At 45.6% G+C, this 25,073-nt stretch overlaps 1 protein-coding gene across 1 annotated transcript; it reads right to left on the bottom strand.

Annotated features, from left to right (window-relative positions):
* Positions 1 to 19,361: 19,361 nt before the first annotated feature.
* zic2a (zic family member 2 (odd-paired homolog, Drosophila), a) lies at positions 19,362 to 24,902 on the bottom strand. Its single transcript, XM_085998405.1, has 3 exons — positions 22,901 to 24,902; positions 20,647 to 20,810; positions 19,362 to 20,500 (listed from the first exon to the last, which is right to left on the bottom strand). The coding sequence occupies exons 1-3, from the start codon at positions 23,907 to 23,909 to the stop codon at positions 20,315 to 20,317; spliced, it is 1,359 nt and encodes a 452-aa protein (XP_085854531.1). The 5' UTR covers positions 23,910 to 24,902; the 3' UTR covers positions 19,362 to 20,314.
* Positions 24,903 to 25,073: the final 171 nt, after the last annotated feature.

The following is a 25,073-nucleotide window of genomic DNA, read 5'->3' as shown; positions in this document are numbered from 1 at the left end:
GAGATGGGGAGGAGAGTGGGGGAGGAGGGGGGGTGTAGGGCGGAGGTGGAGGGGGGGTGGAGGGGAAGTGGAGGGAGGAGGAGGGGTGTGGAGGGGGGAGGAGGAGGCAGAGAGGGAGGGAGGAGGAGGAGGTGGGCGGGAGGGAGAGGGAAGGAGGGAGGGAGGGGGAGGAGGACGGAGGGAGGAGGAGGGAGGAGGATGAGAGGTGGGGGGAGGAGGAGGGGGAGAGGAGGAGGAGGGAGGGGGGAGAGGAGGAGTGGTGAGAGGAGGAGGAGGGAGGGGAGGAGGAGGGAGGGGGGAGAGGAGGAGGGAGGGGGAGGGGAGGAGGAGGGGAGGGGAGAGGGGGAGGAGGAGAGGAGCAGGAGAAGCGAGGGAGGGGGGAGGAGAGTGAGGGAGGAGTGGGGAGCGGGGGAGGAGAGGAGGAACGGGAAAGGAGAGGAGGGGTAGGGGAGGGGAACGATTGGAGGGTGGAGGGGAGGGTAAGGAGAGGGGAGGGGGAGAAGGAGGGGGGAAAGGAGAGGAGGGGAGGGGGAAAGGAGAGGAGGGAAGGGAGGGGGAGGAGGAGAGGGAAAGGAGAGTGAGGAGGAGGGGGAGGAGGGAGGGGAGAGGAGGAGGAAGGGGGGAGGAGTCGGGGGGAAGAGGGGAGGGGGAGAGGAGGGAGGAGGAGGGGGGAGCGGAGGAGGAGGAGGGGAGAGAGGAGGAGCAGGGGGAGGAGGAGGGGGGAGGGGTGGAGGAGGGGGGAGGGGAGGAGGAGGGGCGAGGAGGAGGAGGGGGGAGAGAAGAGGGGGAGGGGGAGAGGAGGGGAGAGAAAGGAGGGGAGGGGGAGAGAAGAGGAGGGGAGGAGGAGGGGGAGAGAGGAGGTGGGAGGGGAGGAGGGGGGGAGAGGAGGGGGAGAGAGAAGAGGAGGGGGAGGGTGGAGAGAAGGGGAGGGGAGGAGGAGGGGGGAGAGAAGAGGAGGGGGAGGGGAGGAGAGGGGGGGAGAGAAGAGGAGGGGGAAGGGAGGAGGAGGGGGAAGGGAGAGGAGGGGAGAGAAGAGGGGAGAGAGGGTGGGAAGAGGGGGAGGAGAGGGGAGGGAGGGGAGGAGGAGAAGGGGGGAGGGGTGTGTGCGGGAGGGGGGAGGGGGAGGAGAGTGGAGGGAGGGGGGAGGAGGAGAGAGGGGGAGGAGGAGGAAAGGAGGGTGGGGAGGAGAGGAGTAGGGGAGAGAGGAGGGTGAGGGCGAGAGTAGGAGGGAGAGGGAGGGAGGAGGGGGAGGAGAATAGGAGGGGGATGGGGAGGAGGAGGGAGAGGGGAGGAGGAGGGGGAGGCGGAGAGGGAGGAGGTGGAGGGGGGAGAGAAGAGGGGGCAGGGAGGGGGAGAGAAGAGGAGGGGGGAGGGAGGAGGAGGAGGGGGGGAGAGAAGGGGAGGGAGGGGGGAGGAGGAGGGGGGAGAGAAGAGGGGGAGGAGAGGAGGAGTGGAGAGGAGAGTGGGGAGCAGTAGAGTGGGGAGAGAGGGTCGGAAGAGGGGGAGGGGAGGAGGAGGGGGAGGGAGAGGAGGAGAGTGGGAGGGAGGAGGAAGAGGGGGAGAGGGGAGGAGGGGGGAGGGGGAGAGAGGGTGGGAAGAGGGGGAGGAGGAGGAGAGTGGGAGGGGAGGGGAAGAGAGGGTGGGAAGAGGGGGAGGAGGAGGTGCGGAGGGGGGAGGAGGAGAGTGGGGGGAGGGAGAGGAGGAGAGTGGGGGGAGGAGGGAGAGGAGGAGGAGAAGGGGGGAGGGAGGAGGAGGGGAGTGTGGGGGAGGAGGAGGAGAAGGAGACTGGGGGGAGGAGGAGAAAGGAGGGTGGGGGGGAGGAGGGGAGGAGGAGAACGGAGGGTGGGGGAGGAGAGGGGGGAGGAGAGAGGGGGGAGAGGAGGAGGAGGGGGGGGAGAAGATGGGGTAGGAGAGGAGGAGGAAAGGAGAGGAGGGGAGGGGAATGATTGGAGGGGGATGGGGAGGGGAAGGAGAGTAGCGGGGAAGAGGAGAGGGGACGAGGTGGGGAGGGGAGGGAGAAAGGAGGGAGGGGAGGGGGGAGGGAAAGGAGGAGGGAGGGGAGGGGAAAGGAGTGGAGGGGAGGGGGAGGAGGGGGAATGGAGAGGAGGTGGAGAGGGGAGGGGGAAGGGGAGGGGGAAAGGAGAGGAGGGGGGTAAGGGGAGGGGGAAAGGAGAGGAGGGGAGGGGGAAAGGAGAGGAGGGGGGTAAGGGGAGGAGGAAAGGAAAGGAGGGGGAGGGGGAAAGGAGAGGAGGGGGTAAGAGGAGGGGGAAAGGAGAGGGGAGGGGAAGGAGAAGGGGAGGGTAAGGAGGGGAGGGGATGGAGAGGAGGGGAGGTGAAAGGAGAGGGGAGTAGGGGAAGGAGAGGGGAGGAGGGGGGAAAGGAGAGGAGGGGAGGGTGAGAGGAGAGGGGAAGAGGAGGGGCTTAAGGGGAGGGGGAAGGAGAGGAGGGGGGAAGGAGAGGAGGGGCGAAGGAGAGGAGGGTGGAAGGAAAGGAGGGGAGAAAGGAAAAGAGGGGGAGGAGGGGGAGGGGAGAAGGAAGGGGGGAGGAGAGGGGGTGGGAGTGAGAGGGAGACAGAGAGGGAGGGAGAGAGAGAGTGTGCGAAAGAGTGTGTGAGGGAGACGGGTGAGTGAGAGAGGGAGGGAGCGAGGGGGAGAGTGAGGGAGAGAGTGAGAGAGATAGTGGCGGAGAGAGTGAGAGGGAGGGAGAGAGAGGGTGAGAGAGAGTGAGGGAGAGAGAGGTGAAGGGAGAGAGTGTGTGTGTGGGAGGGAGTGAGTGTGAGAGGTAGGGAGAGAGAAAGGGTGGGAGGAAGAGAGTGAGGGAGAGAGTGCGTGAGAGAGGGAGAGAATGTGTGTGAGAGAGAGGGAGGGAGAGAGTGAGAGAGAGCTGGAGAGTGGGAGAGAGAGAGAGGAAGAGTGTGAGAGAGAGGGGGAGTGCGAGGGGGGAGTGTGAGAGCGAGCGAGAGTGAGAGAGAGTGTGTGCGGGAGGGAGAGTGCGGGAGCGAGAGAGTGAGTGCGAGAGAGAATGAGAGAGAGTGTGAGATTGTAAGAGGGAGAGAGTGCGAGAGGGAGAGTGTAAGAGCTAGAGTGCGAGAGGGAGAGTGAGAAGGAGAGGGAGCGTGCAAGAGAGAATGAGGGAGAGTGTGAGATTGTAAGAGGGAGAGAGTGTGTGTGAGAGAGAGTGTGTGAGTGAGAGAAAATGAGAAATAACAACAGAAAATGCTGGAAATACTCAGCAGGCCAGGCAGCATCCGTGGAGAGAGAAACAGAGTCGACGCTTCAGGTCTGGGACCCTTCATCGGCTTTTTCCAGTTCTGATGAAGGGTCCCAGACCTGAAACATTAACTCTGTTTCTCTCTCCACGGATGCTGCCTGGCCTGCTGAGTATTTCCAGCATTTTCTGTTGTTATTTCAGATTTCCAGCATCCGCAGTATTTTGCTATTATATGAGAGAAAATGCGAGTGTTTGAGAGAGAGCGAGTGAGAGAGTGTGTGTATTAGAGAGTGAAAGAGTGTGTGAGATTGTGAGAGAGAGAGAGAGAGAGATAGTATGTGAGAGTGAGAAAAAATGAGTGTATGAGAGAGAGTGTGTGTGTGAGAGAGTGTGGGAGAGTTCTGAGTGAGAGAATGTGTGAGTGAGAATGAGAGGGTGTGTGAGAGAGACAGAGCGAGATAGAGTGTGAGAGGCAGTGAGAAAGAAAATGAGAGTAAGGGAGACTGAGAGTGTGAAAGCGAGAGAGGGAGCGCAAGTGAGAGAGAGAGCACGTGAGAGTGAAAGAGCACATGAGAGCGAATGAGAGAGTGTGAGATTGTGAGAGTGCGAAAGAGAGAGAGTGTGTGAGTGAGAGATAGTATGTGATTGAGAGAAATTGAGAGAGAGTGGGAGAGAGAGTGTGATTGTGTGTAGGTGTGTGTGTGTGTCAGTGTGTGTTATTGTGTGCATGCGAGAGAGGCAACAGCTGAGAGAGAGAGTGTGTGTGAGAGAGTGAGTGAGAGTGTGTGTGAGTGAGTGAGTGAGAGTGTGTGTGAGTGAGTGAGTGTGTGTGAGTGAGAGAGAGCGTGTGTGTGTGTGAGAGAGAGAGCGTGTGTGAGTGAGTGTGAGAGTGAGTGTGAGAGAGAGAGTGAGAGAGCATGCGTGAGAGAGAGTGAGTAAGCATGTGTGTGAGTGAGTGTGTCAATGGGAGAGTGTGAGAGAGAGAGAGTGTGAGGGTGAGTGTGTGTGTGCGAGTGAGTGTGTGCGAGAGAGTGTGAGAGTGTGAGTGTGAGAGAGTGAGTGAGTAAGCATGTGTGTGAGTGAGTGTGTCCATGGGAGAGTGAGAGAGAGTGTGAGAGAGAGTGTCAATGGGAGAGTGTGAGTGTGTGTGAGAGAGAGAGCGTGTGTGTGAGAGAGAGTGTGTGCGAGAGAGAGAGTGCGAGAGAGAGAGTGTGTGAGAGGGAGAGAGTGTGTGTGAGAGAGAGAGTGTGTGAGAGGGAAAGTGTGATAGAGGGAGAGTGTGAGAGAGTGTGTGAGAGAGAGTGTGTGTGAGAGAGAGAGAGAGTGTGTGTGTGAGTATATTTGTGTGAGGGAGAGTGTGTGAGAGTGTGTGTGAGAGAGTGAGAGCGAGTGTGTGTGAGAGAGTGTGTGTGAGAGTGAGAGCGAGTGTGTGTGAGAGAGTGAGTGAATGGGAGAGTGTGTGTGAGAGCGAGTGTGTGTGAGAGTGTGTGCGTGTGAGTGGGAGAGTGAGTATATTTGTGTGGGAGAGTGTGAGAGAGAGAGTGTGTGTGTGAGTATATTTGTGTGAGAGAGAGTGTGTGAATGGGAGAGAGTGAGTGAGAGTGTGAATGGGAGAGAGTGTGAGTGAGTGTGAATGGGAGAGTGTGAGAGAGAGTGTGTGTGTGAGAGAGAGTGTGTGAGTGAGTGTGTGTGTGAGTGTGAGGCAATTCATAAAGTCAACACATTCATTGGGAATTATACTGATTTTTTGGAAGTGTGAACTGTTTCAGTAAATGGGCTTCAATCTGCTCCTAACGTTTCCTACATTACAGCAGTGATTGCGCTTCAAAAATACTTCATTGGCTGTAAAGTTTTCTTTCTTTCTCTTCCTTCCTTCCTTTCCTTTATTTCATTCCTTCTGCCTTCCCTTCTTTCCTCCCTCCTTCCCTTCTTTCCTTTCTTTCTAAAATAAGGATATCCATACATCCTTGTACATGAAACACAAAAAGTTAACATGCAGGTACAGCAAGTAATCAGGAAGGCAAATGAAATGTTGGCCTTTATTGCAAAGGGGGATGGAGTATAAAAGTAGAGAAGTCCTGCTATAACAGTACAGGGCGTTGGTGAGACCACACCTGGAGTACTGCGTACAGTTTTGGTCTCTTTATTTAAGGAGGGATTGGAGGCAGTTCAGAGAAGGTTCACTAGGTTGATTCCTGGATGGAAGGGTTGTCTTATGAGGAAAGGTTGAGCACGTTGGGCCTATACTCATTGGAGTTTAGAAGAATGAGAGGGGATCTTATTGAAACATATAAGATACTGAGGAGGCTCGACAAGGTAGATGCAGAGATGACATTTTCCCTCATGGGGGAATCTAGAACTAGGGGGCATAGTTTCAGAATAAAGGGTGGCCCATTTAAAACGGAGATGAGGAGGAATTTCTCCTCTCAGAGGGTCGTGAATCTGTGGAATTCTCTTCCCCAGAGAGCTGTGGAGGCTGGGTCATTGAATATATTTAAGGTGGAGATAGACAGATTTTTGAACGATAAGGGAGTGAAGGGTTATGGGGAGCGGGCAGGGAAATGGAGCCGAGCCCAAGATCAGATCAACCATGATCTCATTAAATGGCGGAGCAGGCTCGAGGGGCCGAATGGCCAACTCCTGCTCCTATTTCTTATGCTCTTATAGTGCTGGTGTGTGAGGGTTTTACTTCTTGTTCTTTTTCTCTAATGGCGAACTGTTCGCAATTTTTTATGCCACGGGTTAACCTGTATTTGGGACTTTGCAGTCACTGCATGGAAAACCAAACTGCTCTTCACCCCGTCCTCCGCGCAGTGCCAAGCTAACGTTTCTCTCTACCTGAGAACTGGCATAAATGAGCAGGTCAGATGCTCCTTGTATCTTCCATTACACATTCTGAGATCCCTTCAATATGTCAGGCAGAATCATAATACCACATTTGTGAAGCATTCACTATCATCCCATTGTTCAACGTGACAAATAGAGCACACTACACCTGCAGGTGAGTCTCCAACTACACTTTATCATTTTCAAAAAGAAGTGCTTTGATCTTTTCAGAGATGCCTGGAACAAGTGCTCCAAAATCATCCATTAAAATGCCGTCCAACACATCAATTCAATTTTATTTGTCATATATGCAGCAGACGTGTGTACTGCACAATGAAATGTTGATTTTTACGAGTCCTCCCAACATTGGAATAAATATGGCATAACAATGATAAAAATACTAATAGAAATACAGTAATAATCAATAAGACAACAGTGATAAATAATAATAAATTATTCGTTCATGGGTCTTATGGCCTGGGGGTAGAAGCTGTTTCGAAACCTGCTGGTACGAGACCGTATGCTTCGATATCTCTTACCGGATGGGAGCAGGGCGAAGAGGTTGTGGCTGGGGTGGCTCGCGTCTTTGATGATGGAATAAGATAGGTAACAGCAGACAAGCTTTCCTCACTCTCTTCAAGGGGAATCTGTGTGATCGAGTGTCTGGGATTGGGCAGACTCACCCGCAGTGGCCAGTGATATTCGTGCTTCTGCAGCCAACGTCATAAAGAATCCAAATCTAGAGCCTGTTATTCACTCAGCCACTAAACCCAATCTTGTGAAGGGGAGGAGAGTAAAAGCAATGCTTGAAGCCTCTTGAGAGCTATCGAGAGTCCCATTCCCTTGCTTTTTCTCCATACCCTTCTAAATGTTTCTTTATCAATATTTATCCACTTCCCTTTTAAAAGCTAATATAGATTTTGCTTCCAGCACTGTTTCTAATAGTGTGTTCCATGTCTTAACAATTCTCTATGTAAAAAAACCCACCTAATCTCTTGCTTCATTCTTTTGGATGAGTACTGGATGAGCAGAAATTTCCTCCAACTAAATATTGGGAAGATTGAAGCCATTGTCTTTAGTGGCAGCCACAAACTCCGTTCCCTAGCCACCGACTCCATCCCGCTCCCTTGCATCTGTCTGAGGCTGAACCAGACCGTTCACAACCTTGGCGTCATATTTGACCCCGAGATGAGCTTCCGACCACATATCCGCGCCATCACTGAGAACACCCTATTTCCACCTCCGTAACATTGCCCGACTCTGCCCCTGCCTCAGCTCATCCGCTGCTGAAACCCTCATCCATGCTTTTGTTACCTCTAGACTTGACTATTCCAACGCACCCCTGGCTGGCCTCCCACGTTCTACCCTACGTAAATTTGAGGTCATCCAAAACTCAGCTGCCCATGTCCTAACTCGCACCATGTCCTGTTCACCCATCACCCCAGTGCTCGCTGACCTACATTGGTTCCCGGTTAAGCAGCGCCTCAATTTTAAATTTCTCATCCTTGTTTTCAAATCCCTCCATGGCCTCGCCCCTGCCTATCTCTGTGAACTCCTCCAGCCCTACAACCGTCCGAGATATCTGCGCTTCTCTAATTCTGCCCTCTTGAGCATCCCTGATTTTATTCACCCAACCATTGTCTTCAGTTGCCTGGGCCCTAAGCTCTGGAATTCCCTCCCTAAACCTCTCCGTCTCTCTACCTCTCTTTCCTCCATTAAGATGCTCCTTAAAACCTACCTCTTTGACCAACCATCTGCCCTAATTTCTCCTTATGTGGCTCGGTGTCAAATTTTGTTTTATAACGCTCCTGTGAATGGGCCTTGGGACGTTTTACTACGTTAAAGGTGCTATATAAATACAAGTTGTTGTTGTTTTGCTGATAATCTTTAATTAATGCCTGCTAGTTACTAACTCATCAACCAGTGGAAATCATTTTATCTGATTTACTTTTTTAAACTTCTCAGAATTTTGTATACCTTTATTAGATCTCCGCTTGGCCTTCCAATGAAAAGTTTCTTGAGTCTCTCCTCATCACTGGGTTCATCTCAGTGAATCTCTTGTGCACTCTCTCCATGGTCTTAACATTGTTCGACAAAAAGCTGGGTGGGCGTGTGTGCTGTGAGGAGGATGCCGAGAAACTCCAGTATGATTTGGACAGGTTGGGTGATTGGGCAGAAGCATGGCAGATGCAATATAACGTGGATAAATGTGAGGTTATCCACTTTGGTGTCAAAAACAGGAAGGCAGATTATTATCTGAACGGCAATAGATTGGGAGAAGGGGATGTGCAACGAGACCTGGGTGTCCTTGTGCACCAGTCGCTGAAGGTAAGCATGCAGGTGCAGCAGGCGGTTAAGAAGGCAAATGGTATGTTGGCCTTCGTAGCGAGAGGGTTTGAGTACAGGAACAAGGATGTCTTGCTGCAGTTGTACAGGGCCTTGGTGAGACCACATCTTGAGTATTGTGTGCAGTTTTGGTCGCCTTATCTGAGGAAGGATGTTCTTGCCATGGAGGGAGTGCAGCAAAGATTCACCAGGCTGATACCTGGGATGGCAGGAATGACGTATGAGGAGAGATTGGGTCGATTGGGCTTATACTCGCTGGAGTTTAGAAGAATGAGAGGGGATCTCATTGAAACTTATAAAATTCTAACAGGACTAGACAGACTAGATGCAGGAAGGATGTTCCTGATGGCGGGGGAGTCCGGAACCAGGGGACACAGTCTAAGGATAAGGGGTAAGCCATTTAGGACTGAGATGAGGAGGAATTTCTTCACCCAGAGAGTGGTGAACCTGTGGAATTCTCTACCACAGAAGGCAGTAGAGGCCAATTCATTAAATATATTCAGAAGGAGTTGGATATATTTCTTAAGGCTAAAGGGATCAAGGGATATGGAGAGAAAGCAGGAACAGGGTACTGAATTTGGATGATCAGCCATGATCTCATTGAATGACAGAGCAGGCTCGAGGGGCCGAATGGCCTACTCCTGCTCCTATCTTCTATGTTTATGTTTCCTAAAGTAAGGTGCCCAAAACTGGACACAATATTCTAACTGCAGCCTAAATTTGTATAGGTTGAGCTTTACCTCTTTAATTTTGTACTCTGTGTCTTTATTTATAAAAGCTAGGATCCCAAATGCTTTTTCATAGCTTATCAATTTGTTCTCCAACTTTTAAAGATTTGTGTGTCTGAGCCCCTAAGTCTTTCTGCTCATCTGCTACTTTAAACTTTTACCATTTACTGTATATATCCTGTTCTTCGTCTTGCTCTCAAAATGAATCACCTCAAATTTCGCTGCATTCAATTTCATCTGACGTCTATCTGCCCAATCTGCTCACCTGTTTAAGTCCTCCTTAAGTTCTTTACAGTCCTCTTCACAGTTAACCATGCTCCCTGTTTTCGTGTCATCTGCAAATTTTGCTATTATGCTCCCTATACCAATGTCCAGTCTGCTTTTATATATATATATTGAGAAGAGCAATGGTCCTAACACTGACCATTGGAATACACCAATGTTTACACCAAAAAAACATCCAATTAACCAGTACTTCCTGTTTTCTGATCTTTAGCTAACAATGTTGCCACACACCCTTTAATACCATGTGCCCTATATTTGTCAACAAGCATCCCATGTGGACCATATTATCAAACATCTTTTCAAAATCCATATGCACAACATCTGCTCATTTCCATTATTGCTACACGCCATTATTTCCTCAAACAATTCTATTAAATTTGTTGGACATGACTTACCTTTTATGAATCCACGCTGACTGTCCTAATTAACCCACGTTTTTCTAGGTGAGTATTAACAACAATGACAACTTGTATTTATATAGCGCCTTTAACGTAGTAAAACGTCCCAAGGTGCTGCACAGGAGTATTTTAAGACAAAAACAAATTGACACCTATCTACATAGGATAAATTAGGGCAGGTGACCAAAAGCTTGGTCAAAGAGGTAGGTTTAAAGGAGGAAAGAGAGGTCGTGAGGCGGAGAGGTTTAGGCAGGGAATTCCAGAGTTAGGGCCTAGGCAACAGAAGGCACGGCCACCAAAGGTTGAACGATTATAATCAGGGATCCTTAACTTGAAACAAGGACAGTGGGTCACGTTCATCTGCAAGAATACCACCCAGAATGTGCATTCGTAGAAGGATCCTATATTTTTTTTTACATCTTTAACAACTTGTCCTCCTACTTTTAAAGACTTGTGTATCTGAGTACCTTTCCTGAGAGTGTTGATTTATTACTGAGAGGCAGATGCCTCTGGTACCTTTCTCAAATGGCCATTATTCATGTGTGAGCCTTATGGTGAATCTCAGCTGGCTAGTTGACCACAGCAAGCATCACAGCCAAGCCAATCTTGTCCTCATCTGTTGTCTACATTTACACTACCAGAAGGGGCACTAGACAGCAATCAAGAGCAGGAACACGATACTGCACTTGTTCTACCAGCCCAGGGACAATGGAGCCGAATATAGCACAGCTAGTTGTCACCCCAGCTGAGAACAACAAAGACCACAGACACAAATCATGTGATAATATATGCTGGGGTGTTGACATCTTTTAAAACAAATTGCAATCTTCAATCTGTATAATATTTCACTCTTCTAGACCCTTTTGTTTATTTACTTGTCCCATTGCCACCCCCTTTTGCCTTGCATCATCATCCCTTTTGTCATTTAATCTCTCCTGCCTTCCACCCTATCATAGACCTCCCCCTTTTGATCTTTCCTCCCCTCTCCTGCTTTCCCTGCCTCTGTACTTGCTTAAAACCTATTACAGGTACATCTCTAACTTTTTCCAGTGCTGATGAAAGGTCATTGACCTGAAACTTGTTTCTCTCTCCACAGATGCTGCCCGACCTGCTGAGTGTTTCCAGCATTTTCTGTTTTTATTTCAGATTTCCAACATCCGCTGTATTTTGCTATTGTAATATTTCAGGTTACTCCCTCATATGATCAGTTATTGAAACTGTAGTGTAGATTATGTTTGCAAATTGTTGAGAGTAGGCTGTAATATAATTTAGACTTCATACAGAAACCATAACTCATTTAGTTTCACACTCATGGTTTATAATGTTGCCTGAAATCCCAGAGTAAACATACCTTTGTTATCCTTGCCAAAAATCCATATCCATTTATACAATCCAAAGTCTTGCACTTCGGGTGTGTCTGCAGGAAAGTGTATATCAGACATCAAAGTGTCACACAGAAAATATCTGTCATTCATCAAGTATCATACTTACAAGATATCCATGAGGAAACAAAATCCTGATTGCTTCAACTGTCATATTTATTTAAAAAAAAGCAACCATCGCATAGAATTACATACATAGAATGTACAGCACAGAAACAGGCCATTCGGCCCACCTGGTCCGTGCCGGTGTTTATGCTCCACACGAGCCTCCTCCCACCCCTCTTCATCTCACCCCATCAGCATATCCTTCTATTTCTTTCTCCCTCATGTGTTTATCCAGCTTCCCCTTAAAAGGAAAAAAGAAAGACTTACATTTATAAAGCACCTTTCATGACCTCAGAACATCCCAAAGCACTTTACAGGCAATCAGGTACTTTTGAAGCATAGTCACTGTTGTAATGTAGGAAACGTGGCAGCCAATTACACACATCAAGCTCCCACAAACAGCAATGTGACAATGACCAGATAATCTGTTTTTGTTATGTTCATTGCAGGACAAAATATTGGCCAGGACACCAGGGATAACTTAATTGAAATGGTGCCATGGAATCTTTTACATCCACCTGAGAAAGCAGACCAAAAGACAGCACCTCCGACAGGGCAGGGCTCCCTCAGTACTGCACTGGGAGTGTCAGTTGAGATGTTTGTGTTGAAATCTCTGGAGTGGGACTATGAACCCACACCCTTCCAACTACCAAGGCCAGAGTGCTGCCCACTGAGCCACAGCTGACGCACTACAGCTCTGCTGTTCGCCTCAACTATTCCTGGTTGTCTCGAGTTCCACATCCATCACAACAAATCATTCTTAACTGAACAATACCGATGATCTCAAACGTTACCGAACAGGTAGCAAAACTATGAGTGAATAAAGTGCAAGCAGCAAAAAGCTACCAATGTCTTTTTACAGTCATGTTGGCTTTTGAGCCATTGATGATACACACCTAAAAATTTGATATATGACAAAATAAAAACAAAAAAAAGTAAATAATTCTAAAAGACAGAGCATTGCACATGTAGCACTCCCTTAATACTGCACTGGGCTGTCGCCCTAGGGGGAAAATGGGAAAAAAAATGTGTGGGAATCCTCAAGCCAGCAAGCCACAATCCCCTTCGTTTTTGTTCCCCTTCCCTCTGCGTGTTGACGTATGGTTCCCCGGGCACCAGTCAGTGACTTGTCCAAATAGTTTTCCTTCATGTGTGAGCCTAGATATTCAGTGTTGGCCTCGGTGAAAGACAACTCTATTTTACATGGCATTAGAAAGAGAGCTAGAATTTAAGAAAGTAGATTTATGACAGAGCAGTCTGTTATGAAGTATTGAATATCACGCGCAATTTACATTGTCAGATGGTACTGGATTGCAACTGACGCACTAAATCAAGTTGCTTCTGTACTATCAAAGCGTTCTTGCAGTGTAAACCACATGTGAGGTTTGACCACGGGCTCATGGCTTTGAAAACTGCGTTCTCTGTTTGCTTTATAAATCTAGCCTTAACCTCTGATTATTTTCCGAAGTAAAAAAAACCGTAAAAGCACTGTAAAAATGAATTGATGGGAAAGTGTAGAATTAGAATATTTATTTTCTGATACTGATGATATCTCGTGAAAATAGCAGCAATTCTTAGTGTTCTCGTTATTGTGGAATATATCTGAGTCTATACACACAACCATCTGCAGAAAACAGGGCTGGAGGAGTTAGCATTGCGAATTTAATTCGGACAATATTTTATAGTAAAAAAGCACCGTATTTTTAAAAATATTATAATTGATAGAGGGAAGAAGACAAATATTGACACGTAAAATATCACTTTCTTATGTTTCCCTATTAGAAATCGGATACGTAACAATTCTTTGAACAAATGTTGTGTTTGTAAGTTACTGATTTATTTTTTAGAAATGTCATGTGTCCTGATCATAGACAAGCAAGAAGAAGAAGAAAAAAAGACCACGAGAGGTTAGAACGACATAAACCTCTTATGGAGAGCGACACAAAGAGGCTGTCTTTTCACAGAGGCAAAGAGTTAGCGTCGTCCTCAAGTCTATCTTTGGACTCGAGTTTTTTCCCAACAGCAATAGTATTATTATACAGTTCCAGTAAGCGCCGGGCTAGAGAATGCCAGAGACATTGCTCGAAATAATAGCCACACATCGCAGCTGGCAAGCAAATGCCTGGAGTGCGGCAGAGCTGTGTCTTGTAGAATCTCAGGGATCGGCCACTTAAATCCCTGTGGTCATTTTGGTGAAGTAACTCCCAAGAACAAACAATAGAAAGTGTAACTTATTATACAAATGACTGAAATTGCGACTTCCATTTCGCAAGGTAACTTCGGCTGAATTTATTTAAAAAACCTGTCTGCGTGCAATAGATTCTTATCTTCAAATGACAATGTCACTTAAGAAAAGGTGTATTTATTAGTCTGAAAACTTTGCATATTTAACCAATTCGCTGAACTATATATTTTCACGGAACTCCAATAAATATAATGATCACCAGGTTAAATAATGATCACCAGGTTAAAGTGCGGTGTGTGGGGGATAGTTTGAAATAACGAAAACGGTGTTTTTTTTCTGCAGAAAGTAACTGCAATATATCCCTTCCTAATCGGATGTTTTATTCCTGCTGTCACAAGGTGCAACAACTAGAAACAGTGACAAGGACAATGCCCGAGATATTCGTGCAAATAACTGTAACTGATCTCGTTGAGATGTCACGTTATTATTATGTTTTTCTGAATAAACGACTAACCATCAAAACCTCCCACGAAAAGCAAAATCCTGGACTCGGTAAAACGATGAGAAAATGAAAGATCCGAGCACAATCACAGAGGAAGGACACTTTATAACTGGCGTTATGTCAGCAGAGTGTGACTGTACTTTGCAATGCCAGGAGTGTCACTGGATTCACTCTCCCGCCCCGTTACTTGTTGTACACTTGATCCCAAATCGAATAGAAATGAAACGGTTCTCCAAATTCTCAGACGAATAGACCAACCACGTAACTAAAAAAACAGAAACCGTTAAGATTATTCCAAAGTCCACCCAAAGCAAGAATATATCAATGAATGATTTACTGTAGCTGTAGTCTAAAAAAAAAGACAAAACCTTCCCTTCGCACAGTCTTAAATGGCGATCAGAATAATTGTAACCGAATATTATTTCAGAAAATTCGTTTGATCCTAAAAATAAATATGAATGTTAAAATAAATATATCACATTGAAATTGGAACTACAGTGAGGGTAACAATAATAATCAGCAACAAAATGTGGTGCACGCAAGATGTCTATTGTTTACTTAAGCGCTCAAAACTATATAAAGTCAGAATCCGTTCAGAACTCTACATCAGGCTTATTGTGTGAACAGCTCCAAATGAAGAAAGTGTTTCCATCGACCATTATCTGTCAAGGTAAGAATCCAGATTGTTTTTAGGTTGGATTTAGGTTTCGTGCAATCGCAGTCACGGATTGATGCTGTCTGCATCTTGTCCGAAAATAACACTTATTTAGGAAATATTCCAGCGTGCGACAGCAATTCGGGTTTGTCGCCGCTTCAGCTGGAAAGCAGGTGGTGATCCTGATTATTCACCCTAGCACATTATTATTAAATACCAGTGCACCAGGATGGATAGTCCCAGTAATTCAAGGTCACATTAATTCGGATGTATAAGGGATGTGGAAAAAGCAAAGAAAACGCCCCACTTCCAAGCGCTGCAACTACAGTAGATCCAACTAGGTAGATACTTGTAACCTGTAATAATGAATGTGTGACAATTGAATAACCGTGCTTAAAATAGAGGCTACAAAATATGTTATCAACTACAAAATACTCTTTCGCTCTCTACGTTTATTCTTTACACTGATCTTAGAAATAGATTAAAGATCGCGTGCCCACTGCGGACAAAAGTGTTGTGAACGTGCACACAGCAATCAAAGGGTTAAACTGGAGACAGCACGCAGCCAATGTGACATCTTCGCAAAATGTCCGAATCTGTGAACAAAGTTACACAATTTCAAAACACCAAGACATGGCTTGATTATGCAGAAATATCTAAACAGAACAAACATGCATGTAGGATATGCGCAATCTCAAACACATGCAAATGTACCTGTTGCACAAATTATGGTCTTTTCATCATAATATTTCCATCGATACCCTTCCACCTATAACAACACAATACCAAGTCATATGTCTGGGTGGTATCGGAGTCCCCAGAATCGCGCCAAGTGTGTGATGGTTAATGTATCGTGCACCTGACGCTTTTGGATCGTGTGTTAAGCATTGAACAATCTGGTTCCAAATGTGAAGTTTAAAATAGGTTGCTTACAATACAAATAATAATATATGTATATTTAAAAACCCAGAAACCTGAACCATCCACTAACAACGGATTGTTTCATCGATAAAAGTTTGGGCTAAGTAAAGCTGCACCAACATTCAAATTGGCTAGAATCGGTATTCACCTCCAACAATATAGCTTTTTGTACTCCTTCACTATCAGGGATCAATATCATAACAGCGTGTGTCAGGAATGAGCAGATATCTGGACACAGTATGGGGCTGCCCTTCCACCCTTACTGTAGTTGTCAAATCATCATCATCATCATCGCCACCTTTCCCATCAACGCTATCCTCACCATTTTCATCTTCATAATTGTCTTTAATATTTTTATTTTGTTTTTTCTCTGCAGCCCCCTGCCACAGCGGGATTGGTCGTCATTTTATCCCCCCATTTTGAAAAACGAGTGATTTCCTTAAGAAGTCGCGTTATCAACACCAGAGTAATATATTTTTTCCCAGACGAACCACTGTCACATTTTAATTAACGAGTGGTGATTGCATAATAGAGTAGTCAAAGAGATTAATTTATCTTCGAAGGAAAATCATTTGTACACTAACGAACACAAGCTTGTGATCATTTTAATTGGTGAAACTTAAGTAACCAAATTACTCCCACTCACAGACTTTGATCGACATAAATACATGTTAAACCATTAATGTAAAGCAGAACGAGCCATTGCTAATCCTCTAATAAAGGCAGTCATTAGTTTATTATTAATTGAACTCGTCGGGTAAATACGTGCAAAACTGGAAAAATAGGAATAAAAGAAGATATCATTTGAATGCATTCCTCGAACGTTACTCCAACACTAGTTCACATTAAAAAAATTATAGTCAATGTCATAACTTCAACACGTATCCTACCAATGAAATATTTTATCGATTAGTATGTGCCCAAAGTTCAAACCACGATTGAATTTGATTGTGGCTGGTGATATATAAAGACGTTTTAGTATTTGTGAATTTTCTTTTCATGTTTATGAACATATTGTGCCGGTATACAGCTACGTGTAGAGAAAGCAATAGATAGATATACAGTATGCATGTATTCGCACATGGATTATTGAAGTCTTACTGTTGTGACCGTGGCTGCTTCGCACAATTTATAGCAATTGATGATGCACGGAGACTCCAATTTACTGACAGTTTTTTTCTCTCTGCGCTGACCTCTCAGACAACACAATCACAGCTTTATAATGGGAAATTATGTTTTCACAGTGAACACAGGCTCTGCTACTTCGAGGTTTTATCCCCTTTAACGAACATAGAGCATGCATCGGACAACCGAACTTAAACCTCTGGTCAGCAAATAACGCTTGAAATTGCGTTGATTGGTGCTTGCAACATAGAATTTAGATCTTTGAAGCGCCTGTTTCTTTTCTGGGGCTCTCTCTCTCTCTCGCTCTCTGATTCATGGCAGAATGCAATATCTCCAACCACAAGATATAAACAACCTCATTCCAACCCACAGCATCAATTGCGGTCCTTACTGTAACGTTATCGTGCTAGTGTTAATCATTAATAGCAGGGTCGATTGAATTATCTCTTAAAATTGTCTTATAACTTTGAAACGTACCATAAAATCTGCGATTTGAGAGTTACAATTGAATGTTTATTAGGGCAGCTTTATAATTTATGAGCTGTCATTTCGAGTGACGGGGACTCGCCATATCCCCCCTGTAATTATCAATACAACAGTCACTGTGCCCTCAGGTGGCTCTCTATCTGTAATTTATAGACCATTTAACGATCTCTTTATAAAATTATATCATAACGTTGTCTCAGTGTTATCATCACTCTAGTGACTTTGGAGTGTGAGGAATCCACATTGCAGCTCCCAAACGCTATTCCGTTGTCAGCCAAGTACTCTCTGATTATCCGACCTCGTAGACACTTTATTGCTAAAACCTTAACTTCTGTATATTTAAATAACAAAAGTGAGTTTATCGATAGACATACACCACTGTCATAGAGATCGTGTAATTTATAACGATTTTCATTTCCGTGTTGTTTTGAGATGTGAAGCTGGCGTTAAGTCCCCTTTAAAGTTTTTTAAAAATCTCTATTTGTCCTTGTCAAGTTTCCAGAACATAGTTTGCCAACAAATAGTGCGGTAGGAATATCCATCAGCTCCTTTCCGCCAAGAGTTGTAAATTAAAAATGAAATTAGAAATCGAAGCAAACAGAACAAAATGGTACTTACATTTTCCAGCAGTTCAAACGCCTCTTGGCATCATCTCAGCATACTTTTACTTGGTGATGGTGGGAGGGGTGACGCGATATATATATATTTTTACAACATTTTGAGGGAATTCACACCCTAAGTAAACTCCACTGCCGCTGCGGCGTTCGATCGGTAACGGAAATGCTATTTAACGCAACACATACCAAAAGTAGAGAAAAAAATATATATACACGACTCGTGAGGCGGGACAACGGTGTTTAATGGTGTGACAATGGAATGAACCAGCAGAGCCCCGGGTGAGGCAAAGTCAAGTTCAAGCCCTCTCCATTTAAAAACGTCGCCTGGTCCGGGGCTTTGTGGCTGGGTTCCTTTAAAGCGAGCACAAGGCTTTTCAGTTACTTTTAAGACCCGAATCTACCAGGTCGAGATTTGGTGCCTTCAGAGGATAAAACAACATTTATTTTAGTCTGCCAAAAATCGTATTAAAGCCGGATTTGAGTACTCAGTTGGAATGGGTTGCACCCACATGTGAAGTTTGCTTTGCTTGTGTGTGTGTGTGTGTGTGTGTGTGTGTTTTTGTGACAGTGCTTTCTGAGAGGACGGGGTTGGGGAGTTGTTTTGTTTTTTTGAAAGTGACTTGGCTTCAGCGGGCAGTGTCTGACTGTTTCACCAACCCCGCGGCGTAAAGAAGGAGCCGCGAGAGTGACGTGTTTCCATTGCCAGTTACGCCGATCAAAAGAAAGAGAAAAATCACCAGAATATTTCCACATTAGTTTGTTTTATATCTGCGGCAACCTTCAGCCGCTTAAAGAGTTCCGTCCTGAATTGCGCGCGTTGTTATTTTTCTCTTCGCATGCGTTTGGAAATAAATCTCATATTTTCCATTCGGGCGGTATAACAAGTAGCAGATGCAGTGCTCATTCAGATTTTATAGGGAATTTATAACCTCCCCCATCCCAGTCACTGTGTCCGTTTCTTGCGGTCACTCAAAATGCAAACGAAAACACCTTACATGTGTCTGGTTTTGTAACTGTGCGATAATGAATTCCACCTCCATTTCCACACAATTGTGTACATTTTTTGTGTTTTTACCAATCCCATATGCAGGAACTAATTACCATCGACTACTCTCTTTTTTCCCCCCTCCCAGATGATTATAAATTAATCCCACCTTGGACTATCTAACTTGGTTTTCTTAACTTCGCTGTCTCTACGCCCACAAGACAGTGGAAACAAGACATCCGATAAATCGTCCATAAACCTCGCAAGCGAATGATCGCTGTTGTGGAAAAATGGTCCCTGAATATTTATTTTACAAGCTGCTTGACAAATAAACAATTAGAATGATGATGAAAGTAAAATCTGCCTCAAACATTGCGCGCGTTCTAACTAGTCTTCTTGACTCTTTCCCCCCCCCCCCAGTGTGTTTTAGACATTTTAAGAAAGCTAGCAGACTATTTCATTCTGTTGCCTTCACCGAAAAAAACACAAAAATGTTATCGAACAACCTTAAGCAGATGGGCTGAGATGAACTGCAACAAATATGACCACAGGTCAGAAGCGGTGAGGAATTATCTGGGCCTTAAAATAATAACGATATCAGCATGTACACTTGCAACACGTTTTATTATATCTTTGTATGTTGTTAATGACCTCAGGACATCGCACAAGGAAAGAGGAAAACGATGTTTTATCTAGAAATTGAAACAAAACATTCTGAACCATCTCATGTTTAACTCACAATTGTACATATTTATAGTTAAGAAACATTCTTTATAAATATTGTTTCATCTGCAGCAAGTTAATACCATAATTTAATTACAAGTGGGATAAATATGGTAAGGCGGGTATTTACAGAATGAGTAATTGTTGTTACAAAAATTAACGGCACAACCTTTTTTCACAATCTTCCAATAGTATTTCACAATTCAGACTTGCAAAGCACAAAACATCACAAGATTAAAAAACCCGGCTAACAGAAAAAATACATTCACAAGCAATGATTTGTGTTTTCTGTGTGTGTTTGTGAACTGTAACTCGACTTTGGCACAGTTTCCATTCTACATGTTTGCACGGAGTTATTTTTTTACACAAATCGTTCGCCCTGAAAAGGTGACATAAATTTCAGCATTAAAATACAACGACAAGGAAATCATTCTTTCAGTCCTTTATGATGTTTCCATTTTATGTGCAATCAGGAAAGTGTCATATCACCTCAAGAAAGAAATCCACAGCTACCGGAGAACGAACGCTAAATATCAAGAATCCCAGGTACAGTTCAGCTGACAGGCGGCAATTCTCTATGTACAAAGTTGTAAAAAGTAGCCAAAAAAGTTTGTTCAGTAAGACATAAATAACGCTTGATCTTCATTTCTGCAAAATCTCTGGAACTCGGTATTGCTTGTATGGGGATTATATCATTCTCCGTTTTCTTTTTACACAGATTTTAGAGGAAGTTTTTTTGATGTTTTCTTTAATTTTAAGTTAGCACAGGCGCCGATCTCCCACGTTTGGGGCCTGTAGTCTTGCTTGCTTGCTTGTGCGTGTGTGGGTTTTTTTTTTAAACGTACCATTCATTGAAGTTGGAGGATATGCCGGCGTTACTGTGCACGGCAGAGGAGACGGGAGATAAATTATTGTTGTTTGGGGGTTCGGTAGACGGGGAAACCAGCACTGGAGGAGTGGACGATTCGTAACCAGAGCTGGCTGCCGGTGAGGACTCGGAACCTTGTGATGATTCATGAACCTGCGGGAAAAAAAAGTAGGAGAAAAAAACAACCCCAATCAGTCATTTCTACACAGCAATAGAAAATGGCAACTAGCGGCACCGTTGCCCCCGATTATATTTAATTCAAGTGATCGCTCGTTATATAAATATTGGAAAGTAATGACCTTCATGTGTTTCCTTAGAGAGCTGGGGTGTGTATAGGATTTGTCACACATTTTGCACAGATAGGGCTTGTCTGAAGTGTGCACATGCATGTGCTTCTTCCGGTCGCTGCTATTGGCGAAGCGCCTGTCGCAGCCCTCAAACTCGCACTTAAATGGCTTTTCTCCTACAAAAGAAAAATAACAGGGAGAAAAGGATCAGTCAAGCAACATCACCAATACCTCAACCTTCCACCGCTTGCATTTCGCACTGTGATCACCAGCACTCTTCAAAGCACCTGGATTAAACACTTTATAAAAAAAATACTGAATATTGAACCGTCGGCGTTTATAACTCGTCCTGACAATTTTTAATCGCGACAATTTATTTAAAAAAAAGCACACACACACACACACAAAATATTTAAAATGAACCATCCTAAATTAAAGTCTTAGGCTGCGGACGGAAATGCGCTTGACAAAATTGATTCGTGTTTAGATCTGGAGTGATTAATGCGAGTGTGCGAAGTACTTGTCCTTGCGTGGCTCGGATCCCATTCTCCAAATGGAAATAGTCACAATTAAAAGATTCCCAGCTGCCTTTCTCCAGCTGATAAACAGCACGTCGAAAGGAAATAGTTCATCGCCTCAACACAATGGCACAGTGTAATTAAACAGTCCTCTTGGACTTTCAGAATTAACATGTGTATTACATTAATTGATCCAAACGAATTTCAGAAATAAAATATCCGAAACAAAAGACCTGTCGAGGTATGAACCAACACAGAACCCAATTTAGCGCCACCGCTTAGATATCGATATGTGGAGATATATATATTTACACAGTCCCTGGATAATTACATATGTTTATCTACACTTGTATATGGGATACACTTTTTAAAATTGGCCACTGTGTCTGGAATGCTGAAGATTTCCCGTCCAAACTTTATCGACAATTCCTGATCGGCGGAACAAGGGAGGTGTGAATCACACAGGAATCTTGCTAAGTACCGGGGAACAATGTAACATTTCATTCCATTAGCATTTAAATTGTTTCCGAAAGAGATATGTAAACCGCCTGGAAATCTGAAGGATAGCTAGTCCGAGCAAATAAATTTCGCAGTTGAGAACCTTGCTAAAGACCCGTCTGGCACCTATGATTAATCCTACACTTGAACAGACAATAGGCCTTCATCCTGTTACTACTCTCGGAGAAGCAAATAGTTATTGTGTGTGTGTGTGTGTGTGTGTTTTTATTATTTTTTTTAAAAAAAAGCTTATTAATTAATTACCGCTTTTGTTTGTTTTTTGCTCCTTTGAAGAACCAGTGATTTAGAAAATATAATCATGATTGTAAATAATGAATGGCGCACGGGGTAAAGCTTGGCTTCACTTCTCAGCTGCCACGTTTTACACACAAGAACCTCTGTCCTTACATTACATCTTGACCCATATTCAAAGTTTATGGTCCAAATACAGGCCACTGCTGATGACATAATTCTACACTCTTGAGAGAAATATTATGCAATACGGCATAAATTGTAAGTCATAGTAACTGCCGTTGAACAGCTTTTCTGGTTTCTGGTAGCATTATGTGTTCTTATACATTTTAAACTTGAAGCCCAAGGCAATATTCCCAAATATTTCAACGCAATTTCCAAATATTTTCATTTATTGTTTTTACATGCCAGAAACTCGTGGTTCAATTGCCTATCATATGACCAGGCATGAGCAGGATTTGTGAATTATTATTGTTTCTTAAAGCATCAGAATTTTATTAACTTTAGACATTTAACGTGTCTCCGTTTATTTAAGTTTCGAACAGCAATCTGAACAGATTTGCTTTTAAAATATGTCAAATAATTTATAGATTATTAATGTGCTGCACCTCTCTGTTTAATCTCTACTATTAAATTATTACTCCTATTGTTAAAATTTGAAACATCGATAATGGAGATTTCTCAAGTGGTTTAGAAAGTGTTTTGAAAAGTTAATTTTCATTGTTCAACGCAATCACGACAATCTTATTTTGCAGTTTTATATTATTTTAAAACGTATTATTGCGGCGAATGCAAGCAAGGAATGAAACATCAAATGAGTTGAGAACTGCCTGGATCTATGCACCGATCGAGGGATCCTCTCTCTCTCTCTCTCTCTCTCTCTCTCTCGAGTTCCTGGGAAGCGCAAACTCGGCGGTCCGAAGGGTCGAGGGGGAAAGTTGTCGGGGTAGGCTTGTTGGGGGGGGGGGGGGGGGGGTGTGAGAAACTCGGGCTTTTACCTGTATGGGTGCGTTTGTGAATCTTTAAGTTCTCCGACCTGGCGAAAACTTTCCCGCAGCCCGGGAATGGACAAGGGAAGGGTTTCTCTCCCGTGTGGACCCTGATGTGATTCACCAATTTGTACTTGGCTTTGAAAGGCTTTCCTTCGCGGGCGCACTCCTCCCAGAAGCAGACGTGGTTGGTCTGCTCGGGCCCACCGACATGCTCCACCGAGACGTGGGTCACCAGTTCGTGCATGGTGCTGAAGGTTTTGTTACAGGACTTTTTGGGGCTGGCCATCTGCTCGGGGTCGACCCACTTGCAGATCAGCTCCTGTTTGATGGGTTGCCTCATGTACCTGAAGAAGGCTCCGGCGCCGTGATGAGCCGCTGCCATGTTCATGCTCATGTTCATGTTCATGTGGCCGTAGTTGTGGTGATGGTGGAGCTGGGCAGCCGAGTAAGGGTCAGTCCTGGGACACTGGTCCGAGCGGCCGAACACTTCGCCCGGGAGCCCCAGGCGCATTTGCCCGTTGAGGACGTGCGCATTTGGCGACGGGTGGGATCCTCCTTGTTCGTGGATGCCGGGGAATAAGATGTGCCCCGATGTGTCCGAGTGCGGGTGATGGAGAGTGGCCGGGCTCGGTCCGAAGAGGCCATGCTGGCTTGAGCCCGGGCTCGCGTCGCTGAAGCCCCGGCTGCGGAAGATGAAGTCCCGGGTGGAGTTGAAAGTGGCGCCCGAGTAAGAGCTGACATGGGCGGCGTGGGGAGCCAAGGCGGACGGGTAGCCCGGGCCAGCCGCCGCCGCCTGCGAGCTGAAAGCCGAGCTCTGGCCAGGAGAGGACAGGTCGTGGTGGACTCCGCCGTTCAGCTTGAAAGCTCCCATGTGCGCAGAGTCGACGAAGGTGTTCTGAGGCAAACCCAGGTCCCGCTCCGACATCTCGGCGCTGGAGTGGTGGTGGTGGTGGTGGTGGCGGGCGAAAGTGCCCACCCCGAGGGTGGGGAACTGGGGTCCCGCATCCAGCAACATGCTCCTAAAACCAGGGGGAAAACAAATAGACCTCTCCCCCCCCCCCACCCACCCACCCCCCAAAACAGACACCCAAAACACACAAACACACTCACCCCAAAACACACTGGAACCCCAAAACACACAAAACCGCACACACTCACCCCAAAACACACTCACCCCAAAACACACACACCCACCACACCCCCCAAAACACACCGGAACCCCAAACCACACAAAAACACACACACACCGGAACCCCAAAACACACACACACACACACTCACTGAAACCCCAACACACACACACCCCAAAACACACCGGAACCCCAAAACACACCGGAACCCCAAAACACACAAAAACACACACACACACTCACTGAAACCCCAACACACACACACACGGATCCAGCAGCAACTTGAGAGACGCCTTCTTGTTGTTGTTGTTGTTATGGGTGGTGCTCGATGTCTCAAAGAACGAAACAGTCCAGAAATTCAACAGATCGACACCAAACGATTCACCTTTCCCGGTTAACAGCTTCTTTCTTCGAAAACAAAAACGAAGCGATGACAAATAGATCGAGCCAAATTATCGCGTACAACTTTGGGGCTGTCCTTTTTTTTGTCCTCTGAAACAGTTTTTATGGCGATCACGTAGAAGTTGTTTTTTTTCTCACTGCAGCACGAATTCCCACGGAGAAACCGTCTTCTTTGAAGCCTCTCTTGCTTCTCTCTCTCTCTCTCTCTGTCTGTCTGTCTGCTTCTCTCTCTCAGTAGATGCAGTGTTGCCAGTGATAGCGGTAATCAGAAAGGCAGATAAACCAGGAGTAGAGATAAGAGCATCCTCGGGATGAATGTGTGGGGAGGAGGGGTTGGAGAGATGGGGGGGTGGGGGGTGGGGGGATCTTAAGCTGGTCCCGCTCCTATCATATGATGCCGAGTGCAACGGCTGACTGGAGTGGCGGCGCCTCTCCCAACACCCCTTTTAAACAGGACAGCGGCCACTTTCTAATGGCTTTTCATTGGACAGCTCCTCCTCATCCATCCCAGGTAACCTGCTCCAAACGGGTCGCCATTTTTCATTAATTACGCCTACTTTTTGATTTGTTTCCCCCCCCCCCCCCAGCTCGGCCATTATTGCGCCACTCCTCTCCTCGCCAATATATCCGTGTAGGTAGCAGCATCA

This window comes from Somniosus microcephalus, chromosome 10, assembly GCF_052327205.1.
Source record: "Somniosus microcephalus isolate GS21.2 chromosome 10, FLI_Smic_1.0, whole genome shotgun sequence".
NCBI lineage: Eukaryota > Metazoa > Chordata > Chondrichthyes > Squaliformes > Somniosidae > Somniosus > Somniosus microcephalus.
This window is presented reverse-complemented; position numbering and strand designations above follow the sequence as displayed.

Bases quoted from the DNA above. Each gene is read 5' to 3' on its own strand.
- zic2a (XM_085998405.1), bottom strand. From the start codon at position 23,909: ATGTTGCTGGATGCGGGACCCCAGTTCCCCACCCTCGGGGTGGGCACT. The intron at 20,811-22,900 runs GTAAAAGCCCGA...TTTCTTTTGTAG, and splicing joins TCACAAACGCACCCATACAG to GAGAAAAGCCATTTAAGTGC. The intron at 20,501-20,646 runs GTCATTACTTTC...TTTTTCCCGCAG, and splicing joins CTCTAAGGAAACACATGAAG to GTTCATGAATCATCACAAGG.